The sequence below is a fragment of the Cladosporium halotolerans genome, assembly GCF_011745625.1.
Source record: "Cladosporium halotolerans strain TM138-S3 chromosome Unknown Sca2, whole genome shotgun sequence".
In the NCBI taxonomy this organism is placed as follows: domain Eukaryota; kingdom Fungi; phylum Ascomycota; class Dothideomycetes; order Cladosporiales; family Cladosporiaceae; genus Cladosporium; species Cladosporium halotolerans.
In genome coordinates, this window is record NW_027191453.1 from 690,328 (window position 1) to 713,189 (window position 22,862).

General features: G+C 55.5%; 8 protein-coding genes across 8 annotated transcripts in view; 3 read left to right on the forward strand and 5 right to left on the reverse strand.

Annotated features, from left to right (window-relative positions):
* WHR41_00755 (uncharacterized protein) overlaps nucleotides 1-996 on the forward strand; it is a gene marked incomplete at both ends in the record, with an annotated part of 1,837 nt that extends 841 nt beyond the window's left edge. The window contains one exon of the mRNA XM_069369361.1: nucleotides 14-996. Coding sequence (XP_069233777.1) covers nucleotides 14-996 — 983 coding nt within the window. The remainder of the gene's footprint in view (nucleotides 1-13) is intronic.
* Nucleotides 997-3,227: 2,231 nt separating this feature from the next.
* WHR41_00756 (uncharacterized protein) lies at nucleotides 3,228-4,422 on the reverse strand (the record flags this gene model as incomplete). The annotated part of the gene is made up of 5 exons (XM_069369362.1): nucleotides 3,228-3,270; nucleotides 3,320-3,491; nucleotides 3,544-3,994; nucleotides 4,092-4,253; nucleotides 4,309-4,422. The coding sequence occupies 5 exons, from the start codon at nucleotides 4,420-4,422 to the stop codon at nucleotides 3,228-3,230; spliced, it is 942 nt and encodes a 313-aa protein (XP_069233774.1).
* A 4,087-nt stretch (nucleotides 4,423-8,509) lies between these two features.
* On the reverse strand, nucleotides 8,510-11,066 carry pgiA (Glucose-6-phosphate isomerase). The gene is made up of 5 exons (XM_069369363.1): nucleotides 10,740-11,066; nucleotides 10,573-10,664; nucleotides 10,474-10,514; nucleotides 9,427-10,354; nucleotides 8,510-9,371 (listed from the first exon to the last, which is right to left on the reverse strand). The coding sequence occupies exons 2-5, from the start codon at nucleotides 10,635-10,637 to the stop codon at nucleotides 8,744-8,746; spliced, it is 1,662 nt and encodes a 553-aa protein (XP_069233775.1). The 5' UTR covers nucleotides 10,638-10,664; nucleotides 10,740-11,066; the 3' UTR covers nucleotides 8,510-8,743.
* A 380-nt stretch (nucleotides 11,067-11,446) lies between these two features.
* WHR41_00758 (uncharacterized protein) lies at nucleotides 11,447-14,050 on the reverse strand. The gene is made up of 3 exons (XM_069369364.1): nucleotides 13,732-14,050; nucleotides 11,986-13,643; nucleotides 11,447-11,926 (listed from the first exon to the last, which is right to left on the reverse strand). The coding sequence occupies exons 1-3, from the start codon at nucleotides 13,751-13,753 to the stop codon at nucleotides 11,654-11,656; spliced, it is 1,953 nt and encodes a 650-aa protein (XP_069233778.1). The 5' UTR covers nucleotides 13,754-14,050; the 3' UTR covers nucleotides 11,447-11,653.
* A 411-nt stretch (nucleotides 14,051-14,461) lies between these two features.
* WHR41_00759 (uncharacterized protein) lies at nucleotides 14,462-16,024 on the forward strand (the record flags this gene model as incomplete). Its single annotated transcript, XM_069369365.1, has 1 exon — nucleotides 14,462-16,024. The coding sequence occupies one exon, from the start codon at nucleotides 14,462-14,464 to the stop codon at nucleotides 16,022-16,024; it is 1,563 nt and encodes a 520-aa protein (XP_069233779.1).
* A 352-nt stretch (nucleotides 16,025-16,376) lies between these two features.
* On the reverse strand, nucleotides 16,377-17,246 carry WHR41_00760 (uncharacterized protein; the record flags this gene model as incomplete). The annotated part of the gene is made up of 1 exon (XM_069369366.1): nucleotides 16,377-17,246. One exon carries the CDS (start codon nucleotides 17,244-17,246, stop codon nucleotides 16,377-16,379), a length of 870 nt encoding a protein of 289 aa, XP_069233494.1.
* Nucleotides 17,247-18,354: 1,108 nt separating this feature from the next.
* Nucleotides 18,355-19,404, forward strand: WHR41_00761 (uncharacterized protein; the record flags this gene model as incomplete). Its single annotated transcript, XM_069369367.1, has 1 exon — nucleotides 18,355-19,404. The coding sequence occupies one exon, from the start codon at nucleotides 18,355-18,357 to the stop codon at nucleotides 19,402-19,404; it is 1,050 nt and encodes a 349-aa protein (XP_069233527.1).
* A 16-nt stretch (nucleotides 19,405-19,420) lies between these two features.
* Nucleotides 19,421-21,439, reverse strand: WHR41_00762 (uncharacterized protein). The gene is made up of 3 exons (XM_069369368.1): nucleotides 21,311-21,439; nucleotides 19,836-21,219; nucleotides 19,421-19,783 (listed from the first exon to the last, which is right to left on the reverse strand). The coding sequence occupies exons 2-3, from the start codon at nucleotides 19,983-19,985 to the stop codon at nucleotides 19,601-19,603; spliced, it is 333 nt and encodes a 110-aa protein (XP_069233526.1). The 5' UTR covers nucleotides 19,986-21,219; nucleotides 21,311-21,439; the 3' UTR covers nucleotides 19,421-19,600.
* Between the last annotated feature and the right edge of the window lie 1,423 nt (nucleotides 21,440-22,862).

The following is a 22,862-nucleotide window of genomic DNA, read 5'->3' on the forward strand; positions in this document are numbered from 1 at the left end:
TCTTCTGCCCCAGCTGGCTCTCAGCCCGCCGGCGGTGCGTCTACGGCCCCGGCTGGATACGCTTCGTCTTCTGCTCCGGCTGCCACTCAGCCCGCCGGATACGCTTCTTCTTCTGCTCCGGCTGCCACTCAGCCTGCTGGCGGTGCGTCTACCGCCCCGGCTGGATACGCTACTTCTTCCGCTCCAGCTGCCACTCAGCCCGCCGGATATGCTTCTTCTGCACCAGCTCCGTCGCAGCCTGCTGGCGGTGCGTCTACTGCTCCCGCTGGATACGCTTCTTCTGCACCGGCTCCGTCGCAGCCTGCTGGTGGTGAGTCTACCGCCCCTGCGGGATACGCTTCCTCGGCCGCGACTTCCGCCCCAGCGCCGTCTCAGCCTGCTGGCAGCTCTGCGCCCGCCTCGTACCCGGCCGGATCATCGGCTCCGGCGCCTTCCGCACCAGCTGGTAGTGCATCTGCGCCGACTGAAGCCCCCTCTGGCACCCAAGCTACTGGAACTGGCAGCGGCTCTGCTTGTCAGACTTCCCTCACCGGAGCTTACCAGACCCCTCACCTGATCGTGCCCGTCTCCTCCGAGCAGCCTGACCAGGCCTACGGCACTAGTTACAACGGTCAGATCAACTCGACCACCAGCACCATCTTCAACTTCGATATTCCGCAGGACTACGAGGGCAAGCAGTGCTCCATCATCTTCCTCTTCCCCCAGAAGGAGGATCTCGAGACCTCCAACTACGACTTCAGCGGCTCTGGCAGCCTCAGCTGCAGCGAGCTCAGCGACACCGCCAGCCAGCAGACCTCTTACAGCAGCGCCCCGTCCGTCAAGAGCGACCTCGGCACCATCGACCTCCAGCCCGGCAACAGCTACGTCGTGGCCACTCAGGACTGCCAGGCTGGCTCTACCCAGTCCATCGAGCTCTCCTCCGAGAACGGCCTCAGCCTCAACTTCTTCGAGGACTGGAACCCGTCTCCCCTGGGTCTCTTCATCACCTCCTGCTAAGCGAATCTCGCTATGAGCAGTACGAAACCAGCCTTATGGACAAGGCTTGACGAACGAAGGACACATGTTCTATGACACACAGGCAAACAGAAGCCCAGATATAGTATAGGTAATAGCTTTTACTTACCAAATGATATAAATACACTCCTTTGATGAACGATGCTTGTACCCCTGAATGTTCTGTTGTGTGCATAGTGAAGTGTCGGAATCCGTTTCATCTGATTGTGCGGCGTTCCACTTCTGTTTACCCTTCGGCCTTATATCAAGATCCGCGTAGGCTCTGAAGTATGTCATCCTTCACCGGGGTGCTTTGATTCTTGCTTGTGAGACAGCGCCAGTCGCAAGTGTATCTATTAGCAAATGTGCTCGCAATTGCGATGAGTTAATTTGACAATAAGACTCCGCTTGGATGGTCACTAGGTATTTCTTTCAACGGTCTGGTGATAGCTATCGCTCCGAGCATGAAGGATGGTCGCTTACCCGACACCAACGTGAAAGCACAGCAGATTTGGTGAGCCCAGGGACATGGGCCACTGGGTCAGTGCAAGATCTCTCACAAAGCGAAGCTTCAAGCAAGCAGGAAAGATTGCTCCCGACCCGTCAGGGTGTTGGTGTACTGACACGCTTCATAAGGGATAGAGGCTAGAAGTTGGACCAGTAAGAAAAGAGTGAGATTGACACGGTTTTTGACCAAGCTTATCCAGGTATCGAATTCGCTCCATAATCGCCGTTGGGGGTTGCTTGAGGACTTCCCATATTCTGATGCAGGTTTGTTTTCTAACATCCTTGGCCCAGTGGCTTCCCGACAATGAAAGACGACATACCTCCTCCACCGTAAATTAGATTGATAATTACCACACATTCGTCATGGCTTTCGAAGAGTATCTTCTCACATTTGAGCTGACCGGACGGCTGGAAAAGCATTCAAGCTCAGGGGTACATGCGCAGAAAACATCTCTCGATGGAGGTGGTCTGATCCACATCGCTGTTTCTAATCGTGCTTGGACCTCCATTGCCTCCGTGATCGACGTGGTGAATCGCCGCGGTGAACGCTGACCAGGATATCTTGCGATGAACGAGCGGCCCATGATGAGTTTCTTGTCGAGGTGAGCAGCAACTCGCTTCAACAGCCCATTTAGCAGACCGTAATGTTGGTGATCTCTCTCCTTTCTTGCCAATACTCGACGTATGAGTCCCCGACTTCCGACCTCTCAGAACGGAAGGTACTTGAGTACTTCGGGGCTGCCAAGCCTGATCATACTTTGTCGATTCCCACGATCCCGCCTCAGGAAAGTTTACTAGCCCTGAACCTGCGAAGTATGTATTTGGCGTCGGACGAAGTACCGACAGGCACCGCAGTCTTGCAGGCAGGAACAAATGTCCGGTGTATATCGTCCTGAGGATACCGAGATACGGTCCTCTCAAGCTCGCTGCTGCATCGGCTTCGATAGTCGATATTAGATAGCGGGATTGTGCATGGACTAGCGCGAGAAGACCAGTCGCGCAATGGCCAGCTGGGTGACATGTCACTCACGTACTCCCGTGATAAAGGGACTTGACTCCCGTTGGCTTCTAACGAACGCTTTCGTAAACAAGATGTTGATGTTGTGATCCGTGTCGATATGTTTACCCTTTCGCATGCGTGATATGATGGGCCAACCAGGGCGGTGCCCTCTCCTCATACATTCCGCGTCTTCCTTGGCGTGTCCCAGTCTGTCGGGTTGGTCTTGATTGCTGGTGATGTGGCAGCCTCGACTCGTGGCGACTAACACCAACTTTCTTTCAACCTCTTCCTTCTATTCATAATGCCAGGTTCGCTCCTCAAAAATCTCGCATACATTCATCTGCTGTGTCGCTGCGTCTGAATGGAAGGACCAACAGTGGCTTGAGCGACATCACTCACACAGCCGCGTAGGCTTCACTCGTTGCCGGGCTTCCGTCGAGCACTCCTTGGCTCCTCGCCATCTGCCGTCCGCGCTGCAGGCCATCATCGTGCTCGCTACACTTCGAAGAGAACAGCTTGATGCAGCTATGGAGGCGTCAGATCCCGAAATCTGTTGCGAGGTTTGCGATCACGATGGTGCCATCAACGCTGCGTGCTCAGGCCTCGCTCCGACTAGAAGGAGATCGTCGCGCCGCACAAGTCAGCATCGCAACGCCTTTGCTGCCAGTATGTTTGACGCGCTGAGCCTCGCCTTTGGGAGGACGATACCCACATCGGCCCCATATTGTCAGCGCTTCTTTCGAAACGGCTTTTGACCCCAGGCAACATGCCTTCACGACCGCATTAGCGAATGATCCTCATGCGACGGTGACGACTTACACTCTGTTGTATATCTTCACGTTCGGCTTGAGCAATTCCGCTTGGGCGTCGCGTACCATCTGCGCACAGCGCGTTGTACTCATTCCCAAAACTGCCGTGAATGGCATGATAGCGAACGACGCCAGCATTTCGGAAACGGCCCTCACGTTGTCCTTCCCAGGGGATCTGAACCCTAAGGCGAAAGTCAGTGGTGCAAGATCAGCGCGGCGTCTAGGGCAAATTACCGGCCATCCAGTCTCCAACAGGGATCCTATTGTCCTCGTCTTTGGTCTCTATGTGCACAAATCCCGCTTCAGCCATCAGGCGGAACAGATGTCCAGCAACCGTAGGATTTCTGTTCATCCGGCGTAGGGCCATCGAATAGTTGTTCCACCATGCCTCAAGGTGAGGCAGTCTTGCCCCATTATCCGACTGGAAACACCAATTCACTTCGACCATTTGCAGCCATCCACCTGGTTTCAGGAGCGCTCTGTATTCGCTGATCAAATCCGGCCAACGTTCGCTATCAATGCCATCTGAAAGGAAGCGACTGTTTATCAGATCGAAGGTATCCATCTTCAACATGTCCCTCTCTGGCGCGGAGCGAAAGCGGGCATTCATGTTCCATTTGATCTTATAAAACTCTTGAACACCATCGCTGTTGCTGGGATGATCGAATATGTCGACGCCGGTGACCTGGACCAGTCAATACCAAGAGGTCGTCCACATCATGGTCCGATATCGATAAATGCGTCACCGCTGACGACCGTCGAAGGACGAGGCGAATACTCACTTCGTAGTCCTCGTGCTCATCCAGTAGCGAGGATATCCAGGCCCCGGTGCCGAACCCACAATCGAGGACCTCCCGCGGGCCGGCTTCCAGATTCGGAAAAACAGTAGACAGGAAGATTCTTTCTAGGACGTCGTTGTATACATCGAACCGATCTTTTTCGTCCTGCAAGTTGTCAGCGAAACCCCGGAACAAATGCGAGGGCAAGAGAAGCATGTACTTCGTCTACTGGAACACAACTGATCTTGTGACGGAACCCAAAAGCGCAAAAGTCACGACCGCCATACTGCAAGACCTCGTCATTTCTAGGCTGAGGGACGGCGTCGTTTGACATTCTGCTAGATGGACTGTTAGCAGGAGATGACAGCATGCATTCAAGTCGATAGCAAGTGGCTCATGCCTTAGAAGCAGCACCATAAGAAGTGTGGCATTGGTGCTTGGTGGCACATACGGACTGCTTTGACTAGTCAAGTGCCTTGGATGGTGACTTACACGTCTTCGACGTGGAAGTCGAACAATTACCCAGAACCCGGTATCGGAAGATGAAATGAATCCAAAGCCACGGGAGAAACCCCAGCTGTGGGCGCAGATGGGACCTGTAAGGAAGCGAGATGCCTTGAGGCGCAATCGATTCGCAGGCTTGCACCACCCTCATGTACCCATCGACCAGGTGCAAGCAGACCCGAGCGCCAGACGACAGCCCGGCTTGCGTGCAAGTCTCATTGGCTATATGCCCCAATGATTCGACCCACTCCCCCGACCGCTCGGGCGGCACGAGGGTGGCTCTCTTCAAGTCCAGGCTGCCGGTGCAGAGCACGGGCATATCTACATAGGTACCTGTCACGACAAGCATCTTACCCTTCAACCGACGGTAACGTCGACCTGCAGAAGCAGACGGATTGATGCCTGTCAGCCGGCACACTCGGCACCACGAGCTGTGCTGAACCGCCTCGTAAGAGAAGCCATGGCTGCCTCCGCTCTCTCGAGGCGGGATGTCAGTCAGCTGCAGGATACAGGGCAACGCAAGGCTTTCTTCAGCTGCCTCTTTAAGAATTGGATCTCCTAGTCTTGTCTGTCAGGACTGATCGACAAGGCTCTCGTTCCCACCGGCGACTTGAGCGCTCTAGGGTTAGACTTACCAAGACGGACCCAAAACGCCCACGCATGTGGATGCGTGGCAAAATGACTGCTGCGTTGTCATTCAAGCTGGGGCCAGAGCATTCGGCTACTAGACCCGTTCCATCCGGTTTTCAGCGCTTAGTACAGGGGTTAGCAGACGCACTTCGGCTTTGCAGCAAGAAGCCATCAGGTGCTCGCAAAGAATAGAACGGGTACGGCAGGGAGCAAAAGAGTTTTGGAGGCGCACTCGACAATACTCCAAGGAGTAACCAGTCACTGGAGCGAGACCCGCACCCCCTCCTCAGTGTATCCCGCCTACGAGTGGCCGCACTGCACACGCCGTACATATGGAATTCGCCGTCGCCCTTGGCAGTTCGTCGCAAAGGACTCCCGGCGCCGTGGCTCTCGGTAGCGGCAGGGGCTTGCTATCACTGCAGAATCCCTCGAGACGGCCCTCTACGTCAGGGCTAGCATGCCTCTCATGCACGTGGCAACTGGATGTCTATGGGCTCGTTTACGTACATACATGCAGACGGCAGACGTTGCGGAACAAACCGATGCTGGGAATGGTAGCTGACTGCTTCCTTCTCAGTGCTTTGATCTCCGTGAGGCATTCTCGCTGCGAATATCCAAATACGTACTCCTCGGTACCGGACGAGTAGCATAGCTGAAGCTCACGACACGTTCTCGAAAACGTGGCACTTAGTTCAAGCCACCGGCAAGAGTGTGAATGCCAGGACTTCACTCGATTAGCCGGACATAAACCGACGTGTTGCGTTAAGCTACGGCCGTCTTACCAAGCCACTGGATTGAAGCGTTGCACTGCAGCGTCTTGCCAGCGATCCAGAGCATTAGGTCACGAGACTATGTGGTTGAACGGACCTCCTTCCTAGACCCTACTGCACCGAACATGCGTAAAGCTAGCACCACTCCAATCGATGACGATGTGGCTAGCGTCTTAGGCTGCAGAAACCGACCCAGTCCGGCCACTGTCTTCCTGGACCACGTTCTCCGTGGCGTGACAGCGTCAACTAAGCTGCATAAGACTACGCATGCGCGATAGAGGCTTCCCAACGGCCTGGCCTGATGGTTGGAAGACCGAGGCAAGTCGGAGTGCATTATCCCTTCGAAAACTAAAACACGCTAGAAAACGAGTTTTACGAGATGGATGCTAGAGGCTTTCAAGTGCGTATTGGGCCTCCCAATAAACCGTCTTCCACTTGTTTCTGACCTTGCAAGCTATATCTGCAGCCCGAGGTCATGGCAATGGGTTCGTGCTGTCCAACGGTCAAATCTCCGGGGAGGCCGCTGCTTTTTGCTCCTGACCAGAGCACTGGGATCCCGCCGTCCCAGCCCAATGGTAACTTCTTCTGGAACAGACTTCTATGGCGTTGCGTCTATAGCTTGTCCCTAGTTATCAACGCTACGAAGAAGGCGAAGATAGCGCGCCTCCACGTCGTCTAGCGTTTAGGCGAGCATGGCTTTGCCTGCAGCCCCCGTGCGACTACGTGACTTCTTGACAGCCCTTCAGCTTCGACAAAGTTTGAAGCGCGGAGCAGCTAATGCTGTCTGCAGGAAGCTGGGTGTAGGCGGAAGAGGAGCGCGGCGTCGCACGTCGCAGCATTTGTGCCCAAGCTGCCCGGTCTGAGCGCCGCGGATGTCAGGGTATGGTGGGACGACCCGCGCTCGCCTTTGGCGTGAGGACGCGTCCGTTGATCAATCCACCTGCGGCAGACTCGTCGTAGCACGAGCTCGCCCCTCGGCCAGGCCGCGCCGCGAGGGCACGCGAGAATTACCAACCCGATCTACTAAGCACAGGCTCCGCGCTGCAAACCGTGGAAGCCATGTCGCCAGCGGTGACACCAGGCACATGTGCTTACCCGGATTCCTTATCACGACATCTGTCGCTGCCGTAGCACCAACGCCTCCCAATCATTCTGCGAAGAACAGCGTCTCCGACTAAAGGAGATGTTTGCACGTGCCCTCACTTTGCTTTGGCCGGCATTTCTCGGCCTCTCGGCAAGCCGGCCGCATGCCGATTTCGGCTCGTTCAATTCTCAAGGATACTTGACAACAGCAAACGAAACATGTGACACAAGTGCCTCGTAGCCGGAGCCAACTCCACCCTTAACGATATGAGCGCCCCAGTTCGATAGGCATGCCGTTTAACCTGGCACATCGGCTCGACGCCCAATCCTCAACGCACGGGAAAGGCATCCTCAGCAACATCTCGCTTCCACCCGCCTGCTTGCGGCGCCAGCTAGATCGTCAACATATCAAAAACGAGCCGACCAGGCCATAGACCATGCTCAATCCAGTTGCACATTGGCAATCCTTTGCATCTGCGCCGCGCCGCGGCCGCCACGGTCTTCAACGCTGCAGGACGGCATCCCGTTGGCGACGTAGGATCTGCCCAGGCAGCGGATCATGCCGGTTGGCGAGATAATCGAGTTTCGCCTCGTCACAGTAGTGCCTCCTGCGCCTGCGCCGTGAGCCCCAAGGCTGCAAGACGGCAGCACGTCGACGACGGGGAGCCCGGACCGCGGTGTCGTGCCGCGCCGGTCGACTCGATATGCGCAGGGCTCCTGCTTCCGCGCCACCTTCCATCCTCACGGACGGATGGAAGTATGCAACAACGGCAACGATCAGGACGGCGGAGGACTCGGGCCGCCGCGGTGTGCTGGTCTAACACAGTCGTAGGCGAGCAGGAGATCTCGATTCTCTCGCATCCAGTGCCGCGCCATCTTCACGGCTGCAGAAACGGCGACGCCGTGCCGGGTCACAAGCTTGTGATACACTCTCCGTTGTCCCCTGTGTCGGCGGTGCGTCTCAACGACGAGGGATTCAGGCGGCGGCTTGCAGAGCGGTTCACGTGCCCCTGCATCAGCGCCGCGACGTTCTGTCCACGGGGAATATGGACCGAGCCGGAGGTCCATGCTGGCAAGCATATACATATGTGTACGCTGGAGGATCCCATTCCTCCGCATCCACTTCGCGCCAGCTTGCTTGCGTGCATGCATAATGGCAAGTAGCGCTCCGAGGGCGTAGGATCTGCACTACGTAAACGAAATGAGTCTCCACTTTCTCCATTCGGTAGGTTGGAGGGCATACAATAGAGGCGAGGTAAGCTGTGGACGGGACGACAGGGTGCCAGCTAATATCGATGGAGGATACCGTCGAGATAGAAGATGTCATGAGCTGCACAAGCGAAGCCCTCTCCCTCCCGCGGCGTCGTTGGTCACGATCGTCATTAAGAGCTAGGAATGCGTGGCATGCAAAGGTAAGTCTTGACACGACAAGGATCGATCGGACGCGGCAGAAATCGTCATAGCGTCTCACATTGCATTTGCTAAAGTAGGGAAATGAAAAACAGGAGTCCGTAATCTATGTGCTTTTCGTTCTGTGCCTCCTCATTTCACATCGTCAGATCCGCCTCATCAATTCACGTCACTCGAATTCGCCTCCTCAAAACGTCCTCACACCCAGCCAGCCTAAAGCCTAGCAACCCTCGGTTCAGTCGCAGTCGCCGTATGGGTTCACGACATGCCCGCCTTGGACTTGAACAGGTTGATGAGGCCGTTGGTGCTGCTGTCGTGCTTGTCGACCTTGCCCTCGCCCTCGAGCTCGCCAAGGATGCTCTTGGCGAGCTGCTTGCCGAGCTCGACGCCCCACTGGTCGTAGGAGTTGATGTTCCAAATGGCGCCCTCCACGAAGGTGAGGTGCTCGTAGTAGGCGATGAGGGAGCCGAGGGCGCCCGGAGTGATCTTCTGCGCCAGGATGGAGGTCGTCGGGCGGTTGCCGAGGAAGGTCTTGTGCGGGATAAGCTCGTCGGGCGCGCCCTCGGCCTTGACGGCCTCGGGCGTCTTGCCGACCATGAGAGCCTCAGACTGCGCGAAGAAGTTGGAGGCCAGCATGCGCTGGTGCTTGTTGTTGTCGATCGGGTTGTGGGACTCGGCGGCGAGGATGAAGTCGGTGGGGATCAGCTTGGTGCCCTGGTGCAGGAGCTGGAAGAAGGAGTGCTGGGAGTTGGTACCGGGCTCGCCGAACAGGATGGGGCCGGTGGTGTACTTCACATAGTCTCCGCTGCGGGTGATAGCCTTGCCATTGGATTCCATGGAGAGTTGCTGGAGGTAAGCAGGGAAGCGGTGCATGTACTGGTCGTACCTGGAAGTGATCTTAGCATATTGATATGAAACACAGCTTGGAGGAAACCACTTACGGAGCGACAAGGTGAGTCTGAGCACCGAAGAAGTCAGAGTACCAAACACTGAGGAGACCACCGATGGCGGGAATGTTCTTCTCGAGAGGAGTGGAGGTGAAGTGCTCGTCCATGGCGTGGGCGCCAGCCAGGAACTCATGGAAGTTGTCGTAGCCGATGTAGAGCGCCACGCTGAGACCGATGGCGGACCAGACACTGTAGCGGCCACCGACCCAGTCGCTGAAGCCGAACATGTTCTTGGCGTCGATGCCGAAAGCCTCGACCTCCTTAGTGTTTGTGGAAAGCGCAACGAAGTGCTTGGCGATGGCGGACTTCTCCTTTGCGTGCTCGAGGAACCACGACTTGGCGGTGTTGGCGTTCGTGACGGTCTCAGCGGTGGTGAAGGTCTTGCTGGCAACAAGGAAGAGGGTGGTCTCAGGGTTGCTAGCCTTGAGGGCCTCAGCCATGTGGGTGCCGTCAATGTTGGAGACGAAGTGAAGCTTCATGCCCTCCTTGCCGTACGGCTTGAGGGCCTCGGTGACCATAACGGGACCAAGGTCAGAGCCACCAATACCAATGTTGACAATGGTGTCAATGGGCTTGCCAGTGTAACCCTTCCACTCACCGGAGCGGACCTGCTCGGTGAACTCCTTCATGTGGTCAAGCACGCTGTTCACCTCCTCAACCACGCTCTTGCCATCCACCTGCATGGGCTTGTTGGAGGTGTTGCGCAGGGCCATGTGGTAGACGGCGCGCTGCTCTGTGAAGTTGATCTTCTCGCCCTTGAACATGTCGTCGCGGAGCTCCTCAACCTTAGCCTCCTTGGCGAGCTTGACGAGCAGAGACAGGGTCTCCTCGGTAATGAAGTTCTTGGAGAAGTCGAAAACAATCTCGTTGCCGTCGGCAGAGTTCTTGAAGGCATGGCTGAACTTGTTGAAGCGCTCTGGGTCTGGCGGTGGGAAAAATCCCAGTCAGCTACATGTTCAGAAACAGAAAGAAGTTGAGAGGTCTCTGCATATCGCAGACAGCCTCCGTCTTTCGATACCAGGCCTCATTGGCATTGCTTACCCTTGGCAAACTCCTCCTTCAGCACAATGGCGCGGCCGAGCCTGAGGAAAACGTTAGTGTTTCCCCAGCAGAGATGTGCGTGCAGCGATGTCCACTCACTTGTCATGGTGCTCGGTGAGGGCCTTCCAGGCGGCCAGGTCGGTGGCCTGCGAAAAACCAGGCATGTTGAGAGAATGTGTCGTGTTCGTGTTCTGCAGTCGAGTCAGAAAAGCCGCGTTCCCAACCAAAGGCCGTACAGCTCGAAGCTGGCAGAGCTGTCGACGTACCTCGTGAAGGGGTGAAGCAAGTTAATGCGGTGGGTGGGGTATAGCGTGCGGTATGGGTATCTTTGTTTTGGGAGGGAAGTCAGGCGGAGGAAAGATTGTCGATGGAGACAGTCAGGACAGCATCAGCACAGGCCCAGAAAGTGAGAGAGCGCGGTGGTTGGCGGGATATGGGCGGATGAGGCCTGTGACGTTCGACCCCGCGAGGTGGGGCAGCTCGCTGCACTTTGGCTGAGCGAAGACCGACGGGTTGCAGGCGGTGATAGTGCGCATGTGGTATAGAGTCAGCGCTTATATATCTCACGCATGTTCGCTTATGACAGCTCTTCTCTTCATTGGCATTATGACCAGGCCACATACAGGCAGTAAAGAGCATGTGCATATGTAGAGCTCACAACACCATAGAATCCACGTGACGCCATCCCAACTTCACGTGTCGCCGCAAGGCCTAGCCCACCGAAGAGGGTCCGGATAAATCCAGCATCAAGCAAGAAGGCAAAACAACAGTGGCGAAGCACAGACGCAGTGATGATTGAGCCACTGGGGATTTTCCACGCAGATTCTCACCACTGCAAGTCAGTTTGATGATTCTTCGTCCGTCTGAACCGCAGGTGGTGTCATCTACACAATACAGCTGATTTCTTACATCAGACGCCGCGGAGATATCGAGCTTCGCCAATTTGATGGTCATAGCAAGATAACGCGAGGCATGTGTATGGGTACAGCAAGAAAATTGCGTCCATTGGATATATAGCTTCGCTGCAGTATAAGTCTACCAACAACTCAAACTGCGTGAGATCGTCCACCATCGCACGGAAAACCAAAAAGAACCGGGCGTCGCGGGAAAGAGTCCGCTTTATGGCTTTCCGTTCTTCATCAAACCCAACACTCCGAGAGTGCATGCACCTCATGACACTTTATCGCTGCTCAAACGCATTGCCTTGAGAGATACTGCCGCCAGCGTCGCCAAGGCCTTCCACGGGCCTGTTGTACGACCAGCCGGCGAACTGCTGCTGCATTGTCTGACTGAGCATTGGGCCTTCAACGTAGCTGTCTGTTGGCGCCTCGCTGGTGAACTCCTTGTCGAAGTTGGCCGTGTCGCGCTCGTCGACGACCGAAGGCTTGAAGGATGGCTCGTACTTGCGGTCGAGGAGCTTGCGCCAGTCTATGCTGTGGAAGAAAGGGTGTGCCTGTTGCGATGTCAGTACTGTTTGCAGTCGGTCAAATCGAGCTATCCTTCTGAACATACCTTGATCTCCGAGGCACCATTGGTGCCCAGTCGTCTGGTGGCGTCGCGGTCCAAGAGCCTGGTCAAAAGATCTCGGGCCGCCGGAGGCACAACATCTGGTCCAGGGAAGTGCAGAGGCTCTGCCAGGATTTTGCGGTACATCTCGTTTGTGTTCTCGTCGTAGAAAGGCGGCAAGCCAGTCAACATCTCGTAAAGAAGCACACCCAGGGTCCACCAGTCGACGGCTTTGGTGTAGCCTTGTCCATGAAGAAGCTCTGGAGCGAGATATTCAGGAGTGCCACAGAACGTGTTAGTCTTGTCCTCATCCTTCATGTCCAGCTTGCAAAGACCGAAGTCACACAATGCAATGTGGCCGACGTAGTCAACCAAGATGTTTTCTGGCTTCAGGTCACGATAGATGACACCGAAGCCATGCAAGCACTCAAGAGCACAGAGCAGCTCGGCGGCATAGAATCGAGATCTGTTGATGTCGAAGCGCTGTTCTTTCTGAAGGTGGTGGAAGAGCTCGCCGCCGTTGACGAAGGCCAAAACGAAGTAAAGCTTCTCTGGTGATTGGAAAGAGAACTTCAGCGGTACGATGAAAGGGTTGTTAATCTGCGCCAGCACAGATCGCTCCGCAAGGGTATGTGTGACTTCCGATCGGGAAATAATGTGCTGCTTCCTGATCGTCTTGAGGGCGTAGATCCGCTGGGTATCCTTCTTCATGACCTGCATGACTTTTCCGAAACTACCCTTTCCGACAACCTTCAGCAGCTCAAAGTCCTCGATCTTGAGGCTGTGCTGCGTGTTCTTCACGTACTTCACTCCTATCCGCAACGCACCAGTACCGTACTGGACATCATGCCACTGGACGCCGTTGGCAAGGCCATTGGTGGAGCTCAGCGGCAGTCCAGACTTGTCCTTCTTGCTCTTGCTGTCTGTTCCGGCTGGTTGCGCAGCACCGGAGTCGGCATCCTCGCTGAATGATGGTGTGATTCTGCATGTACCGATGAAGATATCCTGTTGTCTTCCTGCGTTCGGCGGTGCGGATGGGTTACGCATATAGAGGGAGAGACTGAGCTCGGTAGTCCTGCTGACATCGAACTTGTACTGTGTGCTCTCACCAGGCCAGAGCGGGTTCTCCGGAGTGCCAGAAACTGCGTTCACAAAGACTTGCTGCTTGTCGAAATCAAGGAGCGCGTACGGCAGGTACTTGCTGTGATATCTGCCGTGAGTGGAGGGAACGGCATTGATTCCGCCAGCAGAAGATGCTGGACGGTAGTTGGCTTGCATCTGGCTCGAACCAGGTCTTGCACTGTTACCCATGTAAGAGCCAGCCGCAAAGCTACCAGTGGACACACTGGACCCGTGGCCAGGTCGCTGAAACGATTGTTCTGCTCCTGGCGGCAAGCTGAATCCCTTTCCTTCATGTAGCGTCAAGATCAAGATACCCGGCCTAACCGGCGCCACAGGAGGTGAGACCAAGGCCTCAGATGCGGCGATGTTCTGTGCATCGTTGCCGTTGCTGCTTGTGCTGTGCTGTAGGTTGGAGGTGGGAGTCTGGGTACCTGGCGTCGGAGGGCCGGACGGCGACTTGGCGGGAGCGTCGGTGATGGTAGACTGGGAGGAAGAGCGGGAGAAGGTGTTGGCGAGAGGTGCAAGATGAGTCTCCTTCAGCTCTGGGCTTTGTCAGCGTCATGACTCCGGGCAGTGAGGTGTTGGCGGTGACATCGTGGACGAGTCACAGCGGTGTCGGGGAAAACGTACTCTTGGTGAGCTTCCACGACATGGCGACGGTGCAACACTACCTGGCGGTCGTGTGCGAGGGCAGGACTTGTGGATGGAAACAACGAGGGCCGTCCCAGGAGGAGGAGGGGTAGGGGCAGCGCGGGAGGAAGCGGTCGATGGTGGGGCGGAGAGAAGCAGGCTCCTGGGTGAGCGACGACAATTGGCGGGCCCAGAGGGCGACGGGGCGGAGTTGCAGGCGAGGGCGGGCGACGGGAGACGAGGCCGTGTCGACACCAGGAGGGCGGTGGTGGACGGCGGGGTGCAACGGGAGCGTGGTGGTTGCGTGTTGTGTGTGTCTCGCAGGGCTGTTGCGCAGCACAGGAGAGTTTGGGCTAGGGTGGCAGTGCCGTTCGAGCCGCCAGTTGCTGGTGCGCCGGCGCCCGTGTGGAGAGGCAGTGGAGCAGAGCGGACAGGCGCTGGTGACGATGCGCGTTGCGACCACCCACCACCGCCTGCGCACTCGCACTGCTGCGACACCATCCCGGCACGCCATCCTTTAAGCGATACCGCACTTCAAACACCCACACTGCGCATCCGCCAGGCCATGCACCCGTAGCGCAGCGCGACCCATGCGACTAGCGCCTCCGCCACCACCACCCCTGCTGCTCGACAACTCCGCTAGCAGCATCACCACCACCGCCTCCGACGCGCCGCCCGCACTTGCCGACCTCCGTACCGACCGCGCCGTGCGCGAGCATCTATACCGATCATGGGTCTCATGATCAAGCCGAAGGGCGCGCCCCGCGACGCGAGCGGGTCCGGCGGCGGCGTCAAGTTCATCTGCAACGTGTGCAGCAACGACATTACCTCCACCGTGCGGATCCGGTGTCGCGCAAACGAATGTACCGACTACGACCTCTGTGTGACCTGCTTCAGCCAGGGCGAACACAATCAGAAGCACGACCCGCGCACGCATGCCTACAATGTCATCGAGCCCCACAGTATACCGATCTTCGACGAGGGTTGGGGTGCGGACGAAGAGCTGCTGTTGTTGGAAGGCGCGGAGACTTATGGTCTGGGAAGTTGGGCGGACATAGCAGACCACATTGGTAATTTCAGGGAGAAGGACGAGGTGCGGGATCATTATATCAAGACATACCTTGACTCTGGCAAGTTCCCGCTTCCGGAGAGGGCAAGCCCCAACGATACCACATTAAGCGACAGTATACCTCGAGAAGAATTCCAGGCGCGTAAGAAGAGACGGATAGAAGAGCGTAAGGAGGCTATTGCTGCGTCGCAGATTACCGGTCCGGCTCAACAGAAGCCCACGAGCTCTGTTCCCAGTTGCCATGAAGTTGCTGGATACATGCCTGGGCGTTTGGAGTTCGAGACGGAGCATCTTAACGAGGCAGAAGAGGCCGTTCAGCATATGCAGTTCTCGCCCGATGCAGGTTACAACCCTGCCACGGGCGCACTCGAGCCCGAGCTTGACCTCAAGATGGTAGTTATGGGTGTCTACAATGATCGCCTTACCGCACGAACAGATCGCAAACGTGTTATATTCAACCACAGGCTACTGGACTATCGCAAAAACATGGCAATCGACAAGAAGCGCTCAAAAGACCAACGCGACCTGTACCACAAGCTCAAGCCCTTTGCTCGCATGATGTCTCATCCAGACTTCGTGTCAATATCAGAAGATTTGGAGAAGGAACAGAATCTTCGTCAGGCCATCACACAGCTACAAGACTGGCGACGAATGCGGGTCTCCACTCTCGCAGCAGGCGAGAAGTACGAAGGAGAGAAAGCTGCTCGACAAGCCCGCACAACGCAAGCACTCGGACAGTTCGACCGACTCGCCGGAGGTGTCCGCAACAGGCAAGCCCAGGCCCCTCAAGAAACAGCACAAGCAGTGACGGACTACACGACAAAAGATATCCCGGTCCGCCTATCGCCCGCCAACCCCTCAGCTCCTACGAACGGTGCAGGAGGCGGACCCAACGGCCTCGCCACCCCACCCATGCCTTCGCCCAAATCTCGCGCCTCTCTCCAGCCAGTCCCTACAATCACGCCAATCACGTTGACGGGCGAAAACGCGCCTGACCTGCAGCTTCTGCTCCCGGCCGAGCGCGACCTATGCGCCAAGCTGCGTCTGCAGCCCAAGGCGTATCAGGCGATCAAAGAGAACATCTTCCGCGAGGCCATGAAACAGGAAGGCAAGCTTAAGAAGAAGAATGTGCGCGAGATCAGCCATATCGATACGACGAAAGGCGGGCGCATATTCGAGTTCATGCTCGAGGAAGGCTGGTTGGGCAATGCGGCGAGGACGTGAGGCATTGCATGTCATTGAGATTGCTGCCTCGTCTGCCTTTTATTGCTAGTAATTATGAGCGCTTGATAACCGTTACAGAAAATATCAAATCTTGAAGCTTCTCTATCACGTACAAATATTCGACGAATTTCAATCTCTCTTAGCATGTTGACATCACAGCAAGGTCTGCGGTTTGGGAGTACCACATAATCCCGAAAACTAACAACGGCAAGGAAGCATCACCCACGCGACAGAAGATTTATGTGAAACGTTTGCATTGTCATATCGTACGTATCGATCGTTATCATTCTTGCGCTGTCGCGGCCAACAGAACATCAGAAACCCGCAAAAGAAAACTCCACAGTCCAATCATTCAGCCAAATACCAGCGCTCTGACCTCAATGCTCTCCCTGCCCGGCCAGCTCTCCTTCGTCCTCGGATCAACAAACGCCGAGTGCGGCGTCCTCGCTCCATCCTGACTATCATAGCACTGCAGCAGCACCCTCTCGTCGTTCGTCATCCCGCTCAAGTAGTGCCACTTGCCCGTCGGCGAGTACTTGACGCCCGCCGTCTCGCCCGTGCGGTGCGGGTAGCGGTGCTGCACGCCAACGACCTGGTCGTCCGGCACGGTCTTTGAGTCCGCATAGGCCAGCGGCGACGCGACCACGGGCCCGTTGAGCGGGCGCCAGACGTTGATGAGCCGTACGCGGTCTTTCAGCAGCGCCTCGGCCTCGTCGCCCATGTGGTAGTGCACGCGAGTCTCGGCGCTGGCGCGCGTCTGGTCGATATGCGCGCGGGTGACGGGGGCGCGCGGCGCGTTGGGGTCGGAGCGGCGCACGGTGTGGTCGAAGATGAAGATGCGTTTGGAGCCGGGGACGTTGGCTAGGAGGGTCTTCTCGACTTCCGGGTAGTAGTTTGCCTTGATGCTGGCGTCGTCGGTGAAGTCCTTCTCGGCGCTGGGGGGAAGGTTTTGCAGGACGCCGAAGCCGTTGACGTTGAAATCGTATTCTGACTCGTGGCCGCGGATGTCGTGGATGGTGACCGGGTGGTTATCCTCGGTATAGTTTCGCTGGGGCTGGCCCTCGGGAGGCTTCTCGACGTAGTTGAAAGGTGCTGAGCCGTCGGCAGGAGGTCCGTAGAATGTCAATTCCGTCTCGACGGGTCCTCGAGGGATGTCGATGGGCTCTTGAGACTTCACATCGAAGCTGATGGGCTTCGATGTTTGAGTCGCGGTGGTCGTCATGATGGGATGCTTCGGTGATGCGGATCCGCGATCACAAGTTAATGATTCGGATATTGGTGGTGTTGCTTCTGTAAAGCCTAGTTTTGAATGGAGAGATTGATGGATGAGTATTTAGGACAGATGAGCGGTCAATGTCAGTATATATACAGATATACTACATGGAGAGTTCGCCATCTAAACGCTCGCAATGGTTGTATTTGTAAAATGAGGCGACGTGATCTGACAAACGTCATCCATAGATCCGTCTTACCGAGCTTCAATGTTCTGGTGGCGTCTTCTCGAATGCGGAGACTGCAGATCAGCCAATCAGCGTGCAGTGGCCTTCAGGTGCTTAATAAATCAGCGCCATGCATGTTTACAAATGGCGCCTCTAGATTATTGCGTGCTTCTAGCTTAGAAGTACGCTGGGGAAAGCGGCAATAATGCTGCACTTCAATACCGTCGCATGATCGTTGTAAGCTCGGCGCTCTCACGAAGAACCTTTTGAAAGACTCAAGATAGCTTCTGCAGTTATATTGGTTATCTATACAGTTGATTAATTTGAAGCCCCTTTCCTTTCACAAAGGGATCAATAACTGCCGATGGTAAATACTCAAGTGTCCTCCTGCGCAGGTAGTATTTCTTTTAATTTCAATGACCAATAGTTTGCCACTAGCACCAAAGTAGCTGCTATGTTTTCCGCCAAGCAATTCTCAGATGCTCATCATAAAGTACATAAAGGTCCAGGCTCTTGAATTACATGGCTATAAGTGGACGACAGCTTTTGCTTTCGCTGGGTCGGTTCATAGAAAATGAATTGGGCCAGCACAAATTCAGATAAGATGGTTGTTATGCAGAGCCGCGCTTGCTTGCGTGGTGGATTGATCAGCAATGGAAAAAGTGGATTTGAACCTCGGCTGTTTCAACACATTCGGCCAACAGCTGTCAGATTGATGTTGTATGCTCACACAGATACAGTACGGTGATCAAAGCTTTCAGATACTATATATTCCCTGAAATCTGCACTGTCAAGGTCAAAGTCAACTGCATTCCACCAACCGTGCACGCCATTTCCCTGCTGAATCCAGCAAGCTATCACAAAACAGCGTCACAGGCCAACAAAATAACCATGGTGCAAGCACGTCAATGGATTCTCACCAACCAGCCCGAGGGCCTTCCCGTCCTCGACGGACCTGATGCCACATTCACCCTCAAAGATGCTGAGACCGGAGCCCTCCAGGATGGCCAAATCTTAGTCAAGACCGTCTACCTTTCGAATGACCCGGCGCAGCGTGGCTGGCTTCGCAAGATGGAAGACCCGTCCCGTTTGTACGTCCCTCCCGTTGGCAAGGGAGAAGTCATGCGTGCACGCGCTCTCGCCGAGGTTCTCGAGTCGTCCGCCTCGAACTTCAAGAAGGGCGACATTGTGATTGCACCGACCGGCTGGGCAGAGAAGATCGTTCTCTCGGCTAGCGCTTGCCAGGCTGCTCCTCCTCTTCCCAACAACCTTAGCGTCACCCACTACCTCGGTGCTCTCGGTCTTACTGGTCTGACTGCCTACTTTGGCCTGACGTCTGTCGCGAGAACATCTGCCTCGGATGTTGTCGTCATCTCTGGTGCCGCCGGTGCCACTGGCAGCATGGCGGTCCAGATTGCGAAGAAGATTCTGGGAGCCAAGCGCGTGATCGGTATAGCCGGCTCGGACTCAAAGTGCAAGTGGGTTGAGTCCATCGGTGCCGACCAGTGCCTGAACTACAAGTCTGCGTCTTTCGCCGGAGACCTCAAAAAAGCCACTCCTGATTTTGCCGATGTCTACTTCGACAACGTCGGTGGCGAGATTCTGGACTTGATGCTCACTCGCATGGCGAAGCATGGCCGCATTGCTGCCTGCGGCGCCATCTCCAACTACAACAGCGCCGGCGATGCGCTGACCGGCCTGAAGAACTGGTTCGAGGTCATCAGCATGAGGATCGAGATCAAAGGCTTCATCGTCATGGACTTCATGAACAAGTGGGGCGAGACGCTTGAGCTGTTCAAGAAGGCCGTCACGGATGGAAAGCTGACTGTCGGCGACGAAGCCGAGCACATTGTTGAGGCAGGCTTCGAGGAGATCCCGAAGGTTTGGATGGGTCTCTTTGAGGGTGCCAACCAGGGCAAGCTGCTCACTAAGATCAAGTAGATGAGACGCCAAAGACTCTGTCTTGGAACGAATGTAATGAGAATGAATAGGATCGCCGTGATTTCACACTAGAACACTCAGCCAACCAAGCTCGCCATTTCACGATGATACCGCAATACAACTAGGCAGGTCTCACAACACCCCACCCTTTCCCTCTCGACAGCTGTTTCTGGAGGTATTTCCATCCTGTCAATCTCTAGAAAACCTCCACGAGCAGTGCAGTCAAGAAACCATTTTCTTTCGCAAGCTTCTTCGGGAAAATCATCCCATTCCTGGTATAGTCCATTAAAGCACCTCGACTGCTATGACGCTGAATAAGGACGCCAGCTTGCTTCGCATATATGAGATCGAGAATGTTGACGTTGGCACTCTTCAAGATCTGTGGGAGTTGGTTAATACGGGACGGTCTCTTCGTTGGGCTCATAACTCACCCTCTTGCACTGCTTAATCGAAGGTCCAATCTTGACGCCGCAATCGGCGCAGAGGCGTTGCAAGCCTTCGAGCTTTGATTCGTCGTCGCCATAGTTCATGTCGAATTGATCTAGCATTTCGCGATAGCGGTGCCATTTTCTTCTTGCCATGGTCGCTGAAATTGCCTCTTGGTGTGTAGATATCTGTTCTTTACACCGGAATTGCGCTGGTTTGGGGATTTGCGCTGAAATCAGGTGGTGGAAGGCATCTTAATAAATGCGGTTGACATTTTGTTTGCGACAAACGAGAGACGGCGGCGTTTGGTTGCATCTGTAGACATCCGAAATGTGCTGTGACAGCTCAGGCCAGACGAATGCTTTCACCTCGCGATTCTCGACCAGCAGTCACTGCGTCAATGCTATGGGAGCTTGATAAGAAGAGCTGACTGTCAAGAAAATACCCTTTGTGGGTCTGAGACCAGTATCAATGTGAATGTCGTTTTGTCGCACAGTAGTTGTTGAAGTCGCGTTGAATTCACACGCGCGGTTCCACGCTGGAGCCAGCGACTTGATCCATTGTGCACAATAATTCATCCAATTTTCTGAGAAAGTAATCTTGATCAAAGTACTGTGTGCACTTGAGCAATAAGATGATGGGAGTGACGTACGGACGATATTGCTGCCTGAGGCACTACATCTCCAAGCTTTCAGCCACCAAGCTCCTTGTCTTCTTAAATCAACTACACATCTTCAACCTCCGCAAATGACGTGCATATTGAGTGGAGGACAGAACATCCACAGCGATGAAACAGAGCCTGCACTAGCACACGCCCGGACTGATGATCTGGAGAACTGTTCAAATGCTCCAGTGATCTACATAAATACACGTGGGAAAAGAATCCAGTGGGTGGTCTCCACGCGGCATGACACACGCACCGATCTTCGAGACGGCTTTGCTCCCCAGAGACTCTGCGCGAGGGTTTGAAACGGAGCAAGCGATATGCGACTTCACCTCGAAGACACTCTGAATGCTCGGCGATAAGACCGCTCTTCTTATCACATTCGGCCCTTCTCCAGCGTGCATCATCCTGATGCCGTGGGGCGCTTCTAACTTCCTGGGGCTCCCACAACACAGCCCCAGCATCAACTCCAGGCTCAACCCGCAGACCCTCGACAAGAAGAAGTGGGTTGGAAGTCTTGTCGCCTCCACCCCAAGCCGCTGGCGGAGATGAGCAAACTCTAGCCCACATAGTGAGACACGGCCATGCACCTGCATACGGATCCCGGGAAGCGAGAGATACGCGCCATAGGCGCCTGTTGCGCGTGCTGTATCTCATTGTATGCAACAGCAAGGTTGATCGCAGTTGTGATGCGGAAATGGATTCTCGCCATTCTTTCTCGCGCACTGCCGACCATCATTGTAAGCATTCCTTCGGCGGAAAGACATTCAGCCGGTCGCAGCAAATACATCAACTCCCAAATATCCGAGGACGTACCTCCGCATGCACCCCGTGCGCATGTGATGGTATCCACAACGTACTCGCGATCATCGTATGGAGAACGGATGCCGACCTTTAACGGCGCACCTGCGTTTATTTGCGCTCGCGAAAGACAAGACGAACGCAGGTAAGCGAGGGCAACGTCGGTAGAGATGCACGGTCGGGTTCGATCGCGTAATGGCTCCCAATGAGATTGCTGTGCGGTCAAGGCCACACGGCTTGGTCGGTATTGTCCGACTCGAAGCGGAGATCGTCTAATTACTTCCAACCGTCGTCGAAGAGACACACGACGCCGGACCCGCCGTAAAATCCCGGGTTGGCAAATCAACGCTGGCAGGCGAATGACAGAAAGCACCGCTTCCTGCCCTCAGCCCCGAATCCCTCCACATAGATGGACCGCGGGGAGACTGTGACAATCCATCACATGCTAGCAGACCCACGCGGTAGATGGTGCGAATCCTATCGCCGACGAGAAATCATGCGCACGCGCGGTCGCACGACATGCCTCGGCGGTGAGCATACAGTAATTCAACGATTGCCTCAATCTTCAGCCCTTGCAGCTATCGCGCAATAATGTGATGCTTGCGACGTCAGCGGCTTGTTGAGCAAGCGTCAAGGCTACGCTTCCGGCGCCCTCTCGCTGAAGTCTCTGCACTTGGCTCCTTGTCGTACTTCGCACGAGGCTTGTGTGTGGGCGAGGCGGAAGAACTGCGGTAGGACCGGGCCAAGAAACACTAGCCCGAGAGTGAATCCACTTCTGCCGAGCTCACAAGGACAAGCTGCAAGAAGAACTGCCACCGCAGCGTCAAGTGTGTTTGGCTTTTTTAGCAGCTCGCTTCCTTCCATTGGCAGCGAGGGACGTTGATAACTCTGCAACAGCTTTTTTTTTGCCCTGCAGCGAAGGCGTCGGTATGACGGCGCCGGTGAGAGCTTGAAGACGTCTGCGGCATACGAGCCGCGACGGGAGCAGATCTGGTGGCGCTCTCCGAGCGGATGGGCGTTCGCAATTCGTCGGTGCTCGATGACATACGCCAAGCGATTCATCGGCCCCGGACTAATCACCAACAAACCACGGTTATTGGTAAGGATCGGAACCTTGTTCTACGTTTTCGCCAGGCGAGCAAACGCCGAACACGTCTAGCACCTCAATCCGCGCCGGAAGAGCCTCAAAGTGGCAATGCTGCGGGCGACTGCACGTGGCAAGCATTTCGCTTGGTCCCACCAAGTCTGTGAGGCGCCGAGTCCGTGCTCCACCCCCAAGCCCCCCAGCACTCCTCACACTCCATACGCCCCGGCGTGACTGGCCCCAGACGATGTCATTACCCTACGTGCGGCGCTGCCGTGAAGCAGTGGCCAAGCCGGTCAAACCTTTTGTCGTTGTGTCTTAGTCGCCCCACAGCCGTCGGTGACGGTGGGTCGTCGTTGTAGCCCGCTGCCGCATAACGCGCCTGGTGTTGTGGTGGCCGAACCCTCTGCGTTCGAACGATCGATGCCTATATAACAGGCCGCCCGCCTCTGTAGAGTCCCTTCTCCGCGATCTCCCACACTT